General features: G+C 32.5%; 1 protein-coding gene across 1 annotated transcript; it reads left to right on the top strand.

The window, feature by feature from the left end:
- Positions 1-463: 463 nt before the first annotated feature.
- Positions 464-9,377, top strand: LOC143054513 (uncharacterized). Its single transcript, XM_076227541.1, has 5 exons — positions 464-520; positions 3,233-3,320; positions 3,742-4,646; positions 7,936-8,200; positions 8,516-9,377. The coding sequence occupies exons 1-5, from the start codon at positions 479-481 to the stop codon at positions 8,620-8,622; spliced, it is 1,407 nt and encodes a 468-aa protein (XP_076083656.1). The 5' UTR covers positions 464-478; the 3' UTR covers positions 8,623-9,377.
- The last annotated feature ends 6,621 nt before the right edge of the window (positions 9,378-15,998 follow it).

Raw genomic sequence — 15,998 nt, 5'->3', positions numbered from 1 at the left:
TATCCAGTGTTTGATGTCTCAATTAATCAATCAATCAAGATTCAATTAATCAATCAATCAAGATTCAATTAATCAATCATGATTTCAAATCATTCAATGAAGCAAAGCATTTATTCGGGCTTGACAACAAATTCATGAGAAAGGAACAGTAACCGACAGATTAAACTGATTATTTTCTCTCATTTAAGATTTAAAAATAAAATACAACAGTTCTGGAGGGGATATGACTGTTCGGTACTATATACAACTTTCAGTACTCATAATTGTCAAAGTTTTTTGTCATGGCGGCCTTCCTCTGAAGTTGACTTTAAATTATTAAGGGATAATCTAAACTAAAACTGCAATACACCTCTGGTTAAAGTGACTTACAATGAATCATTGCGGTTATATTCTAATATTTAAATGTTAGTAAATGTAAAAGTTACACCATTTTAAAATTGTAAACTTTGGCAGCTAGTATCAACAGAAAGAGAGAAACATGATTTGGAAGTTGAATGACCATGAGAGGATCTTTCAGAAGGTAAATATGATAATTATCAAGTATAAATTAAACAAAATGTTTTATGAAACAGAAGGAATTGATTGCCGAATATTTTTAGAATTTTCATAGCTGTGTTATGACCTTTTTTAAAGCTCAGATTTAGTTTTTGAACATTTAATATACTGTCCTGAATATCATAAATTATCGTACGGTTGTTTTATCATTTAAAATATTACAATGTTGTCGGTCATTCATTTTATCTATGACTTGCGTCTAGTTGAAGATTACTTGGACAAGTTATTGACACGAACGAATTTGAAATAAAGCAAGTTGAATCTGCCAATAAAGATGTTTCGGCTCTGACTGAATTTGGTTTTTTTAGTATTTTTTTGTATATTTTTAAAAGTTTTCCTTTTATAAGGACAAATAAGCGTTCATTTGAAAGCTGCTGTAAGTTCTCTTTGTCATACAAGAGCACAAACATTTTTCAATACAATTTTTTTTTTTTTTACCTGTATTGTATTGTATTGTATTATTTAGAAACATTGTCTTAAAGAAAGAGCGTCAAACATATATCAACATCATTTAATGATTATTTGCAAATCTGTAAGAAAGGATACAAAATGTTACCTAGTTCCAAAAAAGTTAGACATAATTTAGGCTTTCAGTTAAATATGTGGGCAATATTTGTATTGTTCAAAATATAGCTTTATTTGCTACCCTTTGTAGACGTCTGCGCACCCTTTTATTGGGTTTTAGTTCGATCATCTTTTAAAGTAGTTTCTTCGAAATGTTTGTGTTGATGCATGTTAGTCGAGACGTCGTTATTAAGGGGAGGGGTGGGGGTGTGTAATGGGTGGTCTGTGGTTATTTGAAATATTGTTTGTTAATGTCCCTTTGAAATTTTGTGTCCTGTTGTTTTATGTTTGTCAAAAAAAAGTCGTCCCATGCGAATCAAATTAAATAAAATCCGATTTTATGAAAATAAAAATAAAACGACGATAATTTACTTTAAATCAAAGCACAATGGTCTTTTTTAAGTTAACGTTAAAGCATCTTTCTGTGTTTCTGTGGTAATTAAATCGTTTTTTTTAAGGATTTTTAGCCCCTTTTTTACTAAATTAAAAAAAGGAATAGTCTTAAAACAAATTTGAAAGTTTATTTACTGTAATCTTCGATTTTGACGAATTTATAAAATCAAAGTTATTTTTTTCAATGCGGCACCAGTCTGGTCAACTCTCAATACAAGTAAATTGCATTACACATAGTTCAAGAGGATAAATATTAAAAATTGAACTGCTTAAAACTTCCTAAACGCGGTTACGTTTTAGAAGTTTATTAATCAATTAATGTAAATTATCAAATAATAATATATGTTTAATTATCAATCTGTTTTAAACTGCTGAAAACTTCCGAAACGCGGTAACCTTCTAGAAGTTTATTAATCAATTAATGTAAATTATTAAATAATAATATATGTTTAATTATCAATCTGTTTTGGTATACATGTGATTAAGTTGCTTGTTGACAAATCACATTATTGTGTAAATCTATTATGGTCAGTCGTGTGGCGGACAGTATGTTCACAAATAAGTGTGAAAATCTCACCTGTGCTCGGTAACGCCTCAATATTCCGGATCAGCACCTTATTTGTCCCCATACGATTTCATAGTTAGAAACGCCACATGAGTCACAAGACAACGATTGATCTCACAACGGGGTCTTTTTGTATTTTATGTTTTAATTTCTCAAGAAACCAAACTTTAAACACTTTCGTTGCAAATTGTTGATCACAAATAAATATCGTGTAAAAACTACTAAAAAGAAAAAAAACTTATAGGTATAAGTGTATAACACTGTGGATGTAATTTAATTAAAAAGGGGAAATTAAAAAAATAAATGTGTTATTTCTAAATTGCATAATTTAAAAAAAAAAACAAAAAAAAAACAAACAGTAAACATATAAAATGATGACTTTTCTTCTAACTTATGAATACATGTACACTGTTCTTTGGTAGCATTCATTTGTCAGTTTTTTAGTATTTTTGTTGCATTGAAATATTGTTAATTGAAATCAGTTTGCTAGTATTTTTAAAACAATTGTTTATCCCTTTTACTACACAGCCACTACTAATTCGTGGATTTCAAACCTTGTATCTTTGAAATAATTGTTTTCAGAAGTCTGATTTTTCTTTGCATTTTCTTTGGCATGAAAATATCCCTTTTCTTTCTCGAGATAGGTCGTTTTCTGCAATTCCTGTGTTTTTTCGGTTTGGATGTTTTACATTTTTTTCTTAAAATGACACTGTTAATTCTACATCTATTAGGTTGTATCATTCACAGATTTTATAGTTTTCAAATAATGTTCATAGTTAAGTTATTTCTTTTTCTCAAATCGATGTATAATATTATCATTATAAAAAAAATGGAGAGTAAGAAATAAGTTTGATTGAATCGTCTAAAATACAAGTTGTAAAGTAAAAACATATTATTATTTTTTTGTATATTATTTTGTGTTATATTGAATGAAAATATTAATATCTTGACTTGGCAGAAAGTAAGGCCTTTTCCTTGTACATGTAAACGAATTTCTAATAGCCAATCAAAGCTCACCAATCGAATGACCTTTTACCTAAGTTCCAGGTGATTCGCCAATTGAAAAATACAATAAAATAATCCAATTTATCCTATTGTAATATTTATCTTTACATAAAGGTAGAACTTAAAAGCTACTTATTATTTTAATCACAGTTTTTTGGTGAGGAAATGTCGGACACGGCAGAATATCCAATGGATGACAAAATGTTACAGGAAGATTCGGAAAATTCATGCAGCTCAGGTATTAATTAGTTTTATCATATTTTAATTGTATATTTTTAGTTTTAGCCTCTTCTACATAAAATATGTACACGTATTTGTGGTCTCGTCTAAAAAAAAGATATTTGAAAATGAAATGAAATAAAAGTCTTATTCTGTTAAAGAAAAGTTTGAAAGGAAAAAATAAAGAAAATAAATAAATAAAAAAATAAATGATATCATAAAACAAAATAGAAAAGTCAGAAATATACAGTTACATTTTGTGAGCTTGTAAATGCGTAAAAAAATATCATACAAATTTGGAACAAATAATAAATGCAAAGAAATTGAATACAGAAATGGAAACGAATAATAAGCATATCGAGTTCAACACTTTTGAAATATGATAGTAGTCAAAAATAAAGCACCATATATTTGTAAATTTTTTAATTTCATTTTTTAAGATTCTGGCATGGAGGAGTGTGGAACAAGTCCGATATCAAATGTTTCTTCGAACGGAACAACTTCACCAACATCATCATACGAAATGGACCTTCCGAAATCCTTCATACCATTCCGACCTCAAATCATAACACCTTCCGAAAGTTCAGCATTTAGTAAGATAAGTAAATTAGCAAGTTCGACTCAACATTCAGCAGCGTTTCCAACTATACCCTTTGGTGCACCCCCTCCGTTTGGATACTTTCCAGGCTTATTCATACCACCATGGACAACTGAAACAACCGATTACCAAGCTCTCTTGGCTCAAAGCAAATCAAATTTGACTACTGAAGACCAAAAAGACAGTGAACTCACAACGAACGCGTTTACTGAAGTGAACACGTCCATACCTTTTACAAATTATTTCCAGAACTTAACAAGGCTTTTTAAAAAGACTGAGAGTACAGAAACCCGACACGAAAATGACGAAGTTAACAATGAACCTGGTGAAATAACGCACAGAAACAAATCGAACAGATCAGAGTTATACAAAGAAACACTTTCCTCAAGCAGACATTACACAGAAGATTGCAATAAAAATGAAACACCAAATAACACTAACATTGCTATTCCACCGGCACCATTTTTCCCGAATGGACAAGTTTTAGCAATGTCTCATCTACTCGGTTCTTCTCCGTATTTACCAACACCTGCAACACAAGTTCCGCAATTATCACCAAACGCACAGATGATGCAGTATTTCGGGGGTATTCAGCCTCATTCCGGTTTACTTCACCCAGCATTACTCCACATGGCGGGGCTAAGAAGTAGACGGATCAATGCAGAGAAACCTCCACCAATCAAAAAGTACAAATGTGATGTATGTGGAAAAGCATTTTCTAGAAGCAATACTTTAGTAACACACAAGGTAAGAGTCTTGTTTTTTTAATAACTTTTATCCTTCTTATGTTCCAGGTTAGGGAGGGTTGATCGCTCACAAACATGCTTTACCCAGCCACATTCTGTACGTGACTGTCATAAGTCAGGAACCTGAAGTTCAGTGTTTGTCGTTGGTTCATTGTTTTTCATATTTGTTTTTTGTAAATTGTTTTGTTAAAAATTAGGTCGTTATTTTTCTCAATTGAATTGTAAAATTTTTCATGTCGAATTCTTTTTTATATCAGACAATATGGTATACGTTTCTCTCAATATTGAAGGCCGTACTGTTGCCTATAATTGCTTACATCCAATTTATTTGAAGTTTGGTGGATAGCTGTCTTATTGACAATCATATCAAATCTCTTAATTTTATATTGTTGGTCAAGTATAGGTGGTAAAAACATTATTTCAGATAATTCTTTGATTTCCCCACTTTCATTTTATAACACCATTATTCTTATTTATTTAGGGTTTTGTTTGTCGCCCACGTATCTCTATTTTTTTGCCTGTTATTCTCTATATTGTTAGTCTCATTTATAGACTCTCAACCATTGCAAATATGTTTACCAACCAGTAAATATACTATTAATACAATATCATTTCATCAAATATTTATTTTTGACATAAAAATATATTTTATTTCGATTAAGGACAGGCTGCATTTTTAAGTTCTCTGTGAATGACACATATCAGCACAGTTATTTGCACCGAGTGCGCAATTACATAGATATAAGAAGATGTAGTATGAGTGCCAATGAGAAACCTCTCCATCCAAGTCACACGTGTACTATTCTTTAGGCCAAGACATTTGAAATTTCAGAAGGCAAACAAATATTTGCAAACATTGAAATTATACCTGAAACCATTCCACCCCCCCCCCCCCCCCCCCCTTATTGTCTAGAATTATCTTGCTTTTTAGTTTTTATCTAAAGGATACTTGAATGAAATAGTATAATACTTTTTTGAAATGCTGATGCGGGTTTTGTGTTTGAGCTTTTAATATTGTTCTTTGAATAGTGACTTTCATTTTTGAATTTCCTCGGAGTTCAGTATTTTTGTTATTTTACTTTTTTTTGCATTGTATTGCTTAATATTGAAACACTTTTGAATATTAGCAAATATTTCGAAAAACGAAACCGTTGAAAACATAACTTGACCAAAAAAAAAAGAAACTTTGGGAGATTTTTTTTGCCATTAGCTAACATTCAAATACTGTCGCTACCTATAGCATTTGTTTCTGTTAGATGTATAGAAAAATAAATAAAGAATTCCGAACTAGTAGTAGAAATATGTATTTTTATGAAGGATAATAAAATAAAATATTATGGGTCTATATGTAATTTTAATCTGGATTTTGAAAATGATTAATTATAAATTGAAAGATTTTTTAGAATACCATGAGAAAACATCTTTAGATTAATCTGGTTTAACGTGAACTAATGAGATGATCGGCTTATATTTAATTCAATTAATAATTTAGAAAATCTTGATACTTTATAAGTCTACTTTTTAAAATGTTTAACGTTTTGTTCCCGAGTTGTCATTTTTGACAGTTTGTGTTTATAACCGAGACTGATTTTATTTCCAAGTTCTGACAAGCAGCATTCTAATTTTTGTTGAATATGACCAAACCGGTTTCCTTTTTTTTTATTATTATAATTTTCTGCGAATATTGTTACCAGTGTACGCTAACGTTTTATCCGTCTAGCTTAAAAGAAAGGAAGGGAGGATAATAAAAAAAATGTTGTTTTTTTCAGCATTATTTTCCCATTAATGTCATACATATACTAGTATACGAGAATAAATACATTTTAAAATTAAACAGATAGTGTTTATTAAAAGATCTGTAAAAACTAAATCGTCTTCAGTATTTGATAACTTGAAAAAAATTGTGTCTTATTTTGAAAAAAAAAAGATTCACAGAAAGAGTCAGACAACTCTTTTTTGTTTATTTGCATGACTGTTCATAGCGAAATTTCATACGCTTGTAATGGTATAAATGATGCTATTCTTTCGTGTTACCTCAGTAAAATGTTCTTAAACAATTTGGAAGACATTACTTTCAAATTTTGAATATTTGAAATTTCAATACCGTCCACAGTGCTATACCCAACTTTATGATTTTTAGAACCGTCCGACCCTTTTTCCTTAAGATATCACGGTCCTGATATACAGTTTACAGTTTTTGAACCCCTTTAACGTTTTAACCCTGCATATTTACTCATAAATTCTATAACAGTTAAGCAATTAATTCAAATATTTATTTTAGAATTAGTTTCAAAATGTACTGAAATACAAATTAAATTTGTAAATTCAGATCACATCCCTTTTACAATTAAATGCGCTGTACTTCCAATAATTGTCACAAAGTTTAGATACCTTTTTATTATTCTAAAAGATTTTCACCTCTTCAAATTGTTGACAAAGATAATTGTCAAACCAATATCGGACCATTCGAAACACTTGCTAGTTCCGGACACGCGACCTTTGTTAACAAATCTAATTTAGTGTCAATATTATCACTGTTTTATATCAATATTGTGTTGAACAATTTAAATCACATTAGAATACACCTGCTTTTCACAGCCATCTTTCGATCATTCAATAAAATCAAATTTATATCAATTATACAAGGATTAAAAATTATTGTCGCCATATGCGGTACTGGGACAGTTTTTGTTACAACAATTGTGAGGGCAAACACAAGACAAATTGTCCGAAATTATTTCAGAAGAGTATAAATACTCATTGAAACATAAATTTATAATATTGACTAGTCCTATAATACTAAAATAAAGTTAACTAATTGACTTCAAACAATATCTTTAATAGTCGATGAAATGCTAAAATTAAAAAATAAGAAATAAATAAATAAATAAGAAATTATTTATTAAAGTAAATAATTAGATCAGATTACAAATTAGTTTTCACATCGAAAACTTTTGAAATGTTGACTTTTGAAATAATTTTAAAAGACAAAGAAAAGTAGTTTTCATGAATATATTATAAGGCAACACAAAAGCTAAAAGATAAAAGAAACCCCCGAACAAAAAAAAAATCCAACCTTACCGGAAAGAATAAATAACTATTATATGTATATTCAAATAAGCACAAAACCGTATTCATATTCAAGGCATCTCATGATCACAATTGATAATGAACAAGACCAAATCAAATTTTTTTATGAAGAATCGAGGAAGATTTCAATGGTAGAACATAGTGACCTGTCCAAAACAGTTATTATAATCGAATCTTAACCCAATTCTTTTTTTTTACAGCGAATCCATACAGGAGACAAACCATTCAAGTGTGAAGTATGTGGACGAGCTTTCAGACAACCGGGAAATCTCACGAGACATCGTCTGACTCATACGACAGTCAAACCATATGTCTGCCCAACATGCAACAAAGCTTTCAACAGAGCATCTAATTTACATACGCATATGCGCACTCATACCAACTTTAAACCATTTACCTGTCCGTATTGTGGAAAAGGTTTTCATCAAAAGATTGACATGAAAATTCATTGCTACACCCATACTGGTAGGTTCATATTTATTTATATCTTTTCTGTTATATTGTATGAAACCAGTTTGTCCAGTAAAATTTTTCCAATAAGTATAAAGTTCGTTCCGAGCGGTTTAGTTGTCAGACTTCCACAAAGAAATATTATGCTTTTCTTGCTGATCTTTATCAGCAAATTTTGACGAGAAAGGATTATGCATGCCACATCTTTTGGAAATATAAGTGGCCACTTGCATGATCACCAGAGTTATGAATGTTTTGTTTCTTGTGTGTTATTTGTTTGTTCTTAATGTTTGTTATAATTTCTTATTAGTTTGTGTTTGTCTATTGTAGGTGAAAGACCACATAGATGCGATATCTGCGGTAAAGGGTTCACTTTAATCAGTACCCTCAATGCACATCGACGAATACATACAGAACAGATGCCGGTACCTGAATAGATTTCTGGGACCAATTGTAAATTAGTTTCAGAAGATGCGAGTCCTCAACAGACTAATGGACTATTGATGCATTATTCACAGTCAAAAACATACATAGCATGGAAAACAGCGACCAGATAAAATGTTGTGTTTTCTTAAAGTTTTATGTAGTACAGTGAAACATAACTAAACCGAATCCTGCATAAACCGAAAACCTGTCTAAACCAAACATGTTCTTAAGCACCGTCATATCAAATGGCATGCGTTCTGAACCTGACAAAACCGAACATCGACCAAAACCAAACAAAATCTTAAGTCCTGAAGAGGTTTGGTTTAAACAGGTTTCACTATATATTGCTCTGAAGTGACTTGTCAGCATAAGAGAACCAATTTAACAGCTATGAAGTTGTATCATTCATTATTTAAATATGTACATGTTGTCGTAAAAAAAGAAAGAGTGATTCTTATCTTGATCATTTTATTTATTCAGTAAAAGTTGTATAGAATATGAAATCCATGGACATATCGTGACATAAAAGTACAAATTGATATACAGTCTTTCATATAAGTTATAAGAAGTTGAATAACTTCTTTGCTTAGTGAATATTGGGCTCTCATGTTTCAAACAACAATTTAATATTTTTCAGCCTCAAAAACAAATTACTGGTAGTATTTATTGTTAAGTTTTATTTTTTTAATTTTGTGTGCGTAATTTATGGTATTGTGCAATGTTATTGTTAAGTTGTATATTGAATAAATGTGCTATTACAATTTGATTTTTACTTTTACTGCAAAATGGAGAGGAGTGTATAACCATATAGAGAAATTGGAGGTTGGTTAAAAGCGTATTATTCAATATTTTTATTTTAAAACAATGAAGAAACAATACAGATTGCTTGTCATACAGTGAAAACGTTTTAAAATTATTCAATTCACAATGTTTTAAAACTTGACGAAAGTGTCCTAAACCGTTTTGGAACTGGAGTTTTGTACACAATGGCGTGGTATCCATCATGTAAAAGCAAAACAAACTTGAAGAATAGAATTTCAAGAAATGCATTTATCAGATATCAGACATCATATATAAAATTCTGTTTCGTAAAAAGACTTTTTAGATTTGAAATTCAACATCTACAAAACGAAATCAATGCATTGAACCGTAAATGTAATAGCTGCTTGGATATATGTCCAAGCCATGTGAAACAACTAATATAAAAAAGAAGATGTGGTATGATTGCCAATAAGACAACTCTCTACAAGAGACCAAAATGACATAGAAACTAACAACTATATACATGTAGGTCACTGTACGGCCTTCAACAATGAGCAAAGCCCATACCGCATTGTCAGCTATAAAAGGCTCCGAAATGACAATGTAAAACAATTCAAACGAGAAAACTCGTTTTCAAGAATTTAAAAAGAGATACAGTACGCTGGTATAGGCTTCAAGCTCACTCTTATACATAGGGACCTGGATTTGCAAAGTAGCAGTGGACTTAAAAAGTATTTTTATTCAACTCTGAGCTTCAAATGTCTATATCAATATGATGTGGCATAATTGCCAATGAGAAAACTTTCCACTTTCCATCAAAGACGTAGAAGGTTGGCAACTGAAGGTTAACATGCGGCCATCATAAATGAACAACACCCATACTGCGTATAGTAATCTAAAAGAAGGCCCCGAAATGACGAATGAAAACAATTCAAACGAGATAATTTATTTATGTACAAAACAATAAACGAAAAACAAATATAATATACAGCAACAAACGACAACCATCGAAATGCAAGATACGGTCTTTGCACAGGAACATACATAATGTGGCGGGGTTAAACAAGTTTGTGGGCTCTCAGACTAACCAAAAGTTTTTTATAATTATCGTTTTCGGACTCGTGTCTTCACATATTGTGAGGTTATTTAATTTTCACGATTGTTAAACAACATGCAGAATTAAGTAAAATGTTATTGCTTTCTGCTTTTACTACAATGGTGTCGCCTGCTACCAGTTCCACAGATCCCATTCCAGATCCAGAAGTTGGATGGTACCGTGTGCTACTACTCGTGAATAAACTGGCAATCACTCTGGAGTTTCTGAAAATTTGAACATAAGATGAATCCGTATCAGTTATTAAAGTCATATGTACAATATATAGTCCACTGTCTCTGCATGTGAAAACTCCCGCAGTGGTAAAAGCTGACAAGTTCTGTATTCCATCATGGGAAAAAACACGTGGAAACTTGATAACATCAGATTTGTTCATTAATGGAAATTCAGTCGCTGAAGTACAAGCTGTCAATGCAACTGTAATAAAAAAAAAGAAATTGAAAGAACATATATGTTAAATTAAGTAACTATCAATTTCGGACGTGTTTCTGATTCAATACCACTGTGAATGCCCGTACACTGGATTACAATGGCGAACCGTATATTATAATTCGTGCACTGTGAAATACGTTACTTTACTGTACGCAAAAGGTACAAATATAAACTTATTTGCAAGATGTTGCCACTTTGCGGCTTGCAGCTTGAGCAGCCAGTTTATTTTGAGGTATTTCCTATGCGATCGATACAGCATATAAGTTCAAATTGCTGAATACCAATTGTTTTCCGTTGGCACGGCCTTTTGGTCCTCTGGGACGACAGAACCTAACCGATTAATAAAATGTTCATCATATCACGCATCTTCATGCACTCGACATAAGAAAGAAACTGCAAGTTTCAGGGGATGGGTACCCGTATGACTTATTCGTCAGCCATCAGCTCTTATATGTTTATCTGAGTTTACAGTACATTAGTACTTTGATTACCTTTGTCTATCGTTTCACATATAACATGTATAATAAATAATTGGAAAATATGTGGTTAATTTGGGATAACGGCACGATATAAACTTTTGCTTTGAGACGGCCAATTGAAAAGTAAACATTGGTAATTTAAAAATCTATTTTTTATATATATATAGATAAACTCGATCAAACAACTTACCCTTAGATGACACTGTTTTGACCTTCTGTTGCAGGGATTCCTGTGTCATGTTAATACGCCTAAAGCTTTGGTTCACATTTTGTTCATTAGCGTTACTTTTCCTAAGAAGTGCGATAAAGTCCTGATTCCGAGCGATACTATCTAACTTCAAGTCATTTACGTCACCCTTCAAAATGTGAAGCTCATGTGTTAACTGAGAACAATCCGAGGTTGAATTATTGATTTGCTTAAATTCCGAAAAACTGTTTACATTTTTTATTGCGTTTATATCTCTTTCTACTGCAAGTGTCCTTTTTGATATGTTAATTTGTTCCTTTAAAACAACTTGATAATTGACAGCCAACAAATCGGTTTCATTTTGTAAGTTTTGAAGGATTATGTCAGAACAGGCGTATGTTTTGTTCTCTAATAAATTGATTTTTGCCTTCATAATTTCGTTTTCCTGTTCGACAGCAAACATTCGCTCATGTACCTTCGTAACGTACTGTTCTAAACGTAACCTGGATTGTCGTTCTTGGTATATCATATCCATTAATGTATTGTAGTGACTGTCGGTTAAAAAGGCTCCATTGTTAGTCCCAGGTCTCGTTGTTTTATCATTCAACAAAAAAGAACAAGAAAAGTCAAACACCAAAGCAAAAAACACAAGTGATTTAAAACCTTTCATTATCGTTTCTGTTCTTTAATGAACTGATATCTGTGTTAAAAATAGTAATGTAAACTTCCTTGTCGGTTTAAAATTCTTTTATTTCTATGTAAATGTCAACTATTTTGTGGATTTTTACTGATAAAGATACATGTATTGATTATTGCACTTTGAATTTACCATAAACGTACATATGTTTATATATATACTATATAAAAGTAAATAGTTATTCTGCGTCACTTGTTCACTGTTGGAGAATTATCTAATTGGCAATCATAGTGTAACGGTTATTGGTTCGGGATTTTATACTAGTTTTTATGGTGTTCGTACTATCAATAAAGTTTGAGAATTGCAGACGTCATTTTTCACAGCCAAGCTTTTGTTGATATCTGCTATTTGTGGTGACGAAGGAAGTGCTTTAGGCATCACACTGGTATTAAAAGTAGTGATTATTGTGAATTTATTTGACTGAGAAGCTTGAAAATTCATCTGAAAGTTGCCAAGTCGGAAAACCACGTGAGTCGACGATTGAGAAATCCAGAAGCGGATCCCCGTCAAACACAACCCAAACATAAATATTGTATGATTTTTATACTTTGAATACTAAAAATTCTTTAAATTTTACAAAAAATTTAGCTGACGAAATTTTGCATTTGAAAAAAATATAGTTCCGGTTGCTCCGACCTCGTCACCAAATTACCGGACATACAAAAAATTTTAACATTTAAAAAAAAAATATTTAGTAAAAATTTGCATTTTATATCATAATAATTTGCATAGTATTGAACTGTTTCATGTGATACTTGTTCTTAAAGTATAAAGAATTTCACAGTCCAAAGGGTACATCGACAAGAGGTACAAAAAGTTAGGAAAAGCTACTGACAAAATATTAATCCAGTTCAATGGAATTAAAGACTTTGGTTTTTCAAAAACAAGGAACTATAAAATTTATTTGCATTCCCCCATATTCTGCTTCAATCTATAATCAAGAAAGAGGTCATAAATACAGATACTTTTTTGGAAACAGACGAGTTCATCAAACAGGAAGCTTTTGAACACACAAATTGAACAGTTAAACACATCTCTTTGGAGGAATACGCTTAAATTTCAGACAGACACTAGTATTTTTAAAACAAGACCACACAATAGACACCATATTAATTTTCACCTAAGAGACGGGCTATATCCTTAAAGAATATTGACACAAAAGTGGTTGGGAAGGTTACAACTTGCCGTATGTCAAGAGTGTTGGTCAGATAGGGAATCATTTTCAGTACACGTCGATCCACAGGAATTACAAATTGTAATTAAATAACAGACATGAATGCGATACAGTAATCGAGACGGGTAATGATAGAAGAGTCAGCGAAGATTACTAGTTCAATGGTGATCAGTTAGGCATAAAAATGCTTAACGTGTAAGAAAGAATGGATAATGACAAGGGAACCTTGGCTGACATCATAACTAATAGGTTTAGAAAACAGGATGTGGTTTCTGCCAATACAATACAACTAGTCTACCAACAAAGTAGAACTTTAGAAGAGTTAAATAAAAAAAGTCAATACCTTTTTGCAGAACTGGGAGACATTAAAATAGGATCATAAGAGCACAGGAACAAGCACTTCCAGTTTAACAGACGATGATTTCTCTGGATCTTCTATTTGTGCAAAGTATAGATTATCTGATGCCAATGATGAACACTTAGACCCTAAATTATGTGAAAACAAACCAGTTGACAGTTTCCAGAATGATCAAGGGAACAGTCCCAGACCATCTCTGTCCGATCAAGATAGCAAGCCGACATTAGATTTACAGTTCAGTCGAAGGGACAGTCCCAGACCACCTTCATTCAATTTAGATGATGACAGACAGACCAGGAGTTTACAGTTTGGTCGCGGGAACAGTCCCAGGCCAACTGCGAATTAACGAATGAATAATTTGCTGAAGTAGTAAGGCGATTAGTTTCTAGAGCATACTTAACAAGTAGTATCTAGCTACAAGAGGAACTAGCAGCGGGACACTTTTTGAAGGACCAGAAGAACCCCAAAATAGCATATAAAGCTTTAAATCGTCGACCTAAGACTGTATCTTCAGCACTAGATATTGTAGTACAACTACAACACAATAACCATGCTACGTTTGGATAAGATGTTGATTTGAATACAAAACAACGGTCCAGACGCGTTACCTAGAAAGACGAGAATGACGTAGATGAGAACAGTTAATACCAATATGAAGAGATGGAAACAGTTAGACGGTTGGCAACTTCATTTCGGAAACCAGATAATCAAAGTTTACAGAATAAAATCAAAGCACTGAAAGATTTTTAGAAAGGTCCATGTTGAAAGATTCAAAACCAACTTCCACGACAACACAACCAACGGGATATTATTCTTGTGGTGACAAAGGCCATTATAAACGTGATTGTCTTAAACGACCACGCTCCCCAAACCCTATCAACAGACAAGAGACTGGCACTGATCGTGAAAGGAGACCTATTTATAAGATCGGCAGGGGATAAGGTTTATTCATTCCTATTCAAGTCAATGACAATAAGGTCGATGCTTGTGTTGAGCAAACGTAACGGTACTTTCAAGTTATTTAGGGTTGAGCGGTACTACGCGTATGAAAGCTTGGTTGTTGAATGCAGAAAACGGGTAAGAAATGGCATGGAGGCTGACATGAATGTGGTTCCAAAGCTAAGACTAGGAAAGACAAAGATCATTTGGCAAGTATGCACTGCGCCGATGAGAAACGATATCTTAATTGGACTGGACTTATTGAAAGAAGTAGATAGTATAATAATGACCAGACAAGGTAATCTGCTGATAAAAGATGAGCTTATTCTAGGACGGTATCGAAAAGAAACTCAATACCAAATATCTAGAGTTACGGTTGCAATGGAAACCACTTTGTAGCCCATGGCAGAGACAGATGTGATTGGAAGGGCGACGGTTTAAAAGAAAGTGCTGTTGGTGTTTTGGACCAGGCATCTTTACAAAACGGTTGCCACACTGGATTCTTTTACTGGAAATGAAAAAAAAATACCAATTAGTGTTATATATCCAACTCAACAGAAAGCTTGGACATTGACAGTGGGGATCCTGATACCGACAACAGAGACATACCTGATTATACAGACAGTTTGCCAGAATATTTAGGACCTATTATGGATTCAACAGGAGACAACCTTTTATCTGAAAAGAAAAAAAGAGGTTGCAAGACAATCAATGGAATTCAAAAACATATTTGAAAAGAACGATAAAGATCTTGGTTGCTTTTCTGGTATTCAACATGAAATAAAGACTGGCGAAGCTAGGCAAATTCGTCAGCCCCTCAAACGCGTAAGTATTCCAAAGTGAAGAAAAAGCACACCTCGGTAATCTACTTCAAAGTAAAACAGTTGTACCGTCTCACTCTGAATGGTCAGCACCAGTTGTTCTTGATAGGAAAAAAGATGGAGGTATAAGATGGTGCATTGACTATATGAAAATCAACGCAGTAACTAGCAAAGACTCGTATCCTCTTCCGAATAGAAGGTTTAGACACCTTAGCAGGAGCGAGTGTATTTTCGACACTGGACCTCCAGAGTGGGTAGCATCAAATAGTAGTTGCACCCAGGATCGATGCCTAACAGCATTCACAACTCGTTTCGAACTGTTTGAATACACTCGAATGCTGTTTGAGCTATGTGGAGCACCAGGAACCTTTCAACGTGTAGTAATTAGTCCTGCGAGGTCTGCAGTGGGAAATGGTTCTTATAT

Source organism: Mytilus galloprovincialis, chromosome 12 (assembly GCF_965363235.1).
Source record: "Mytilus galloprovincialis chromosome 12, xbMytGall1.hap1.1, whole genome shotgun sequence".
Classification (NCBI taxonomy): Eukaryota; Metazoa; Mollusca; class Bivalvia; order Mytilida; family Mytilidae; genus Mytilus; species Mytilus galloprovincialis.
Note: the sequence above shows the minus strand (reverse complement) of the source record. Positions and strands in the feature narration are given on the sequence as shown.